General features: G+C 37.4%; 1 protein-coding gene across 1 annotated transcript; it reads left to right on the forward strand.

The window, feature by feature from the left end:
* The first annotated feature begins 817 nt into the window (after window positions 1-817).
* Window positions 818-2,196, forward strand: LOC110033778. Its single transcript, XM_020737873.1, has 3 exons — window positions 818-1,336; window positions 1,467-1,638; window positions 1,706-2,196. Exons 1-3 carry the CDS (start codon window positions 818-820, stop codon window positions 2,194-2,196), a joined length of 1,182 nt encoding a protein of 393 aa, XP_020593532.1.
* The last annotated feature ends 1,242 nt before the right edge of the window (window positions 2,197-3,438 follow it).

Genomic DNA, 3,438 nt, shown 5'->3' on the forward strand with positions numbered 1-3,438 from the left:
CGGTGAGAATTTTTTATACACTTTGTAATTTTGTATCTTCATATGTTTATTATTAATTGGGTGTTTATCAAATTCCATGTAGGTGGTGCCCGCTGCAAAGAAGTTTAAGTTTTCTGGAATAGAGCCTGAATTTGAGGAAAAACTCGATCGCATGTTTGGAGGCGTGGTTGCAACGGGGACCTATGCATGCAGCCCAAGCGAGACAGGGTTCGCTGGCAATGCCGTGAATTTGAGAACCCCCGGAGAATCAGTTGATTTCATTGATGTCCCCAGCCCAGATCAGAACGAATATGAAACAATGTCTCGTTCTAAACGTCCAAAGGTTGTTGGTAAAAGAAAATCTGGTGCTTCTTCCCTCAGACTCGAGCTATCCGAGTCGGTTTCTTGTTTCAAGGAAGAATGTCAGGCTTCTCAATCAAGCTCTATCGAGCCCGAAATTTATGCAGACGAAGATTTATATCTATTCGCAGCAAAATTAATAGAGGACCCGGTCCGTAGAGATATCTTTGTGAAGATGTCAACCGCCTGCAGAGTGGCATTTATTCGACGTTTTTATAATCGCATAAATATTTGAGATGTTTTATATTTTTCATCCTTAGAACTTTTCTACTGCATTATCTTTTATGATCACTTGAACATTTAAGTTATGTTATATTTTTTATCACTAGAATATTTTTACTGCATTATTTGTCTTTTTTTCAAGAGTTGTACTTGTCGAATCTGTTGTACATTTCTAATTATATACAAACATCTCTTTTTTATGTCTCAAACTCTCATGCACTTGTCAATCTATTTATACAGAGGGATAACAATCACCATGAATGCAAATAGAAGAAGACAAATAGAGGATCACATTGACTCACGAAGAAGAAAGCGGAAAGGGATGTTTCTGACGGTAATATGTTTGATGCACGAGTACTACAACGCGTACATTGATCGATCGCCATGCATGACATCTTCATATATTGGTGATAAATGGGTTGGAGAGTTGCTTGCGGGGCACCCAACAAGATTTTTTAATATGTTTCGAATGAGGAAGACAATATTTATCGATCTTCTGGAATTACTCATGGGAGCTCACGACCTTCATGGATCTTCGAGGACCACTCCACGTGAGGTGCTCGCAATAACATTATTTATATTATCCCAAAATGAGTCAATGCGAGGAGCGATGGAGCGGTTTCAGCACTCATCTGAAACAATAAGCAAGTACTTCTCAATCGGATTGAGTGCACTTGTTAGTCTGTCCTATCATGCCATTAGACCCATAGATTATAAGTTCGAGCAAACACCTGCTGAGATATCGAAGGATGCGCGATATATGCCCTTCTTCAAGGTATTTTATCGAATGCAATATAGTTAATTTTGTTAGTTTCCAATGATATGTAGATACTAACATTAACTCAAATAGGATTGCATCGGCGTGATTGATACATGTTGACGCACGTATCCCATATAATGATAAGGTTGCATTTATCGGCCGTTGTGGTAGCCCCACCCAAAATGTCATGGCCGTTTGTGACTTCAATCTGTGTTTCACTTTTCTTAAGGCTGGTTGGGAGAGCAGCGCGCATGACAGTCAAGTTTTTAAATCTGCGACGCGGGATCCCAATACTAAATTTCCACATCCACCTACAGGTACGCTTGGGATTGAGCTCAATGAATGTCCAACTTGAAGCTTCATATTAATTGTTTGATTTATCAGGCAAATACGATTTGGTCGATGCTGGTTACCCATTGCAACGAGGATATCTAAAACCATTTCCTGACACGAGATATCACATACCAGATTTTGCACGTGTAAACAACATTACACGAGGCAGAAAAGAAATGTTTAATAAAAGACATTCATCGTTACGTAGTGTAATAGAGAGGACTTTTGGTGTGTGGAAAAAGAAATGGGTGATACTCCGTGATATGCCTCCCTACAATTTCTCCAAGCAGGTACAAATTGTGTTTGCTACAATGACCCTCCATAATTACATTAGAAGACATCACTCACGTAACGATATCGACTTCCATTCGGTCGAAGAAGATGAAGAAAATGTGCCTGTAGAAGCCTTTGAATACCGTTTAGGTCAGTCTTTCACGGAAGTGGAGGATGATGCTTCAACCACCTGCACTGTTGACGGGGAAGGTGCAAGCAAAATGGCAGAACTAAGGGAACGGATAGCTGATGCGATAGCAGGAGCATGATTGGAGTAAAGTAGCTTTTATGGATGATAAATCATGTTTATTTTGGATTTGAATAAACATTTATTATGGACATCATAAAAGTACATTCTTTCAAAGTATTTGGTGCATTTCTAGTTTTCCTAATTGTAGGTGATATTTACATTTTTCATCTCGAACACTTCGTTTGAGTGTTTCTTTTATTATAGTTAGTCTTTAGTGTAACATGATTATGTCATTATTATTACAATTGTCATTCCTGTGTTTTGATTTAATTTTTCACAATTGAACATGCTTCTCTTTATGTTAATATAATGAGGTTTAGAATATATATGAAATTGTGGCTACTATTATGAATATTTAACCTTGTGTAAATTGGGGATGATTGATGGAATCCTCAGTGGAGATGACTCATTTTTCCTAGCTGCTAAACCATGAGGTTTTCTCTCTATAATTTTTTCTTCTTCCTTTTCTTGTCTTTATCTTCAGGTTCGTTATCGTCTTTGCATTCTTCCTTTTTCAACAATTAAAGTATTTTTTTTTTCACCATAACTTTTATAGTCGCTGCTCCCCGCTTCTATGTTCATATTCTGCATCTTTTTTTTGTCACGTTTATGCTACCCTCATGCCATTTCTGCTCTTGATTCATTATATAGCATACTAATTTCGTTGCATTTTTTGTCATGTAGCTTTCTATCCGTTTAGCAATTTGGCTAGTGACCGCTACCAGCTTCAGAACTGTGGAAATCTTACAAACATTGATGTAGTTTTGCAGATCTGATTTATAGTTTTTAGGCTGATTTAGGTTTTTGTTAACTGGAGCGAACAAAGAAATGAAGGTTTCATTTGATTATGCTTTTCTGCCAAACAATTTAAAATCACAATCTACACTAAAATATGTACTTTTTACACACTAAATGCTTGTGCGCAGACGCTCGAGAACCCAGTCAATTCCTTGAAGACAGAGATATGTAAATTTTCCTATTCTTTTATTTTAGTTGGGTGGTTTGTATGTAAATTTCCCTATTCTTTTATTTTAGTTAAATAGAATTTTACCTCTGCCTTTATTTTCAAAGCATCCACTTTCGCTTTCTTCTCCATAACAGGCGTTCTGCTAGCATTGTCACCATAGCCTTCAGATGAGCAAGGCTGTAAATGAAACGATGCACTCAAGCTATAAATGAACCAATGCACTCGAGCTATAAATGAACCTATGCACTCCTGTAATCGCATGAAACAGTTAGCTTATTTAGTGAGAGAGATGTG

Source organism: Phalaenopsis equestris, unplaced genomic scaffold (genome assembly GCF_001263595.1).
Source record: "Phalaenopsis equestris unplaced genomic scaffold, ASM126359v1 Scaffold001284, whole genome shotgun sequence".
Taxonomy (NCBI): domain Eukaryota; kingdom Viridiplantae; phylum Streptophyta; class Magnoliopsida; order Asparagales; family Orchidaceae; genus Phalaenopsis; species Phalaenopsis equestris.

What these genes read in the sequence shown, in the direction of transcription:
- LOC110033778 (XM_020737873.1), top strand. Translation starts at nt 818, where the DNA reads ATGAATGCAAATAGAAGAAGACAAATAGAGGATCACATTGACTCACGA. An exon ending in GATATATGCCCTTCTTCAAG is followed by an intron (nt 1,337 to 1,466) that starts GTATTTTATCGA and finishes TATAATGATAAG; the next exon opens with GTTGCATTTATCGGCCGTTG. An exon ending in ATTTCCACATCCACCTACAG is followed by an intron (nt 1,639 to 1,705) that starts GTACGCTTGGGA and finishes TTGATTTATCAG; the next exon opens with GCAAATACGATTTGGTCGAT.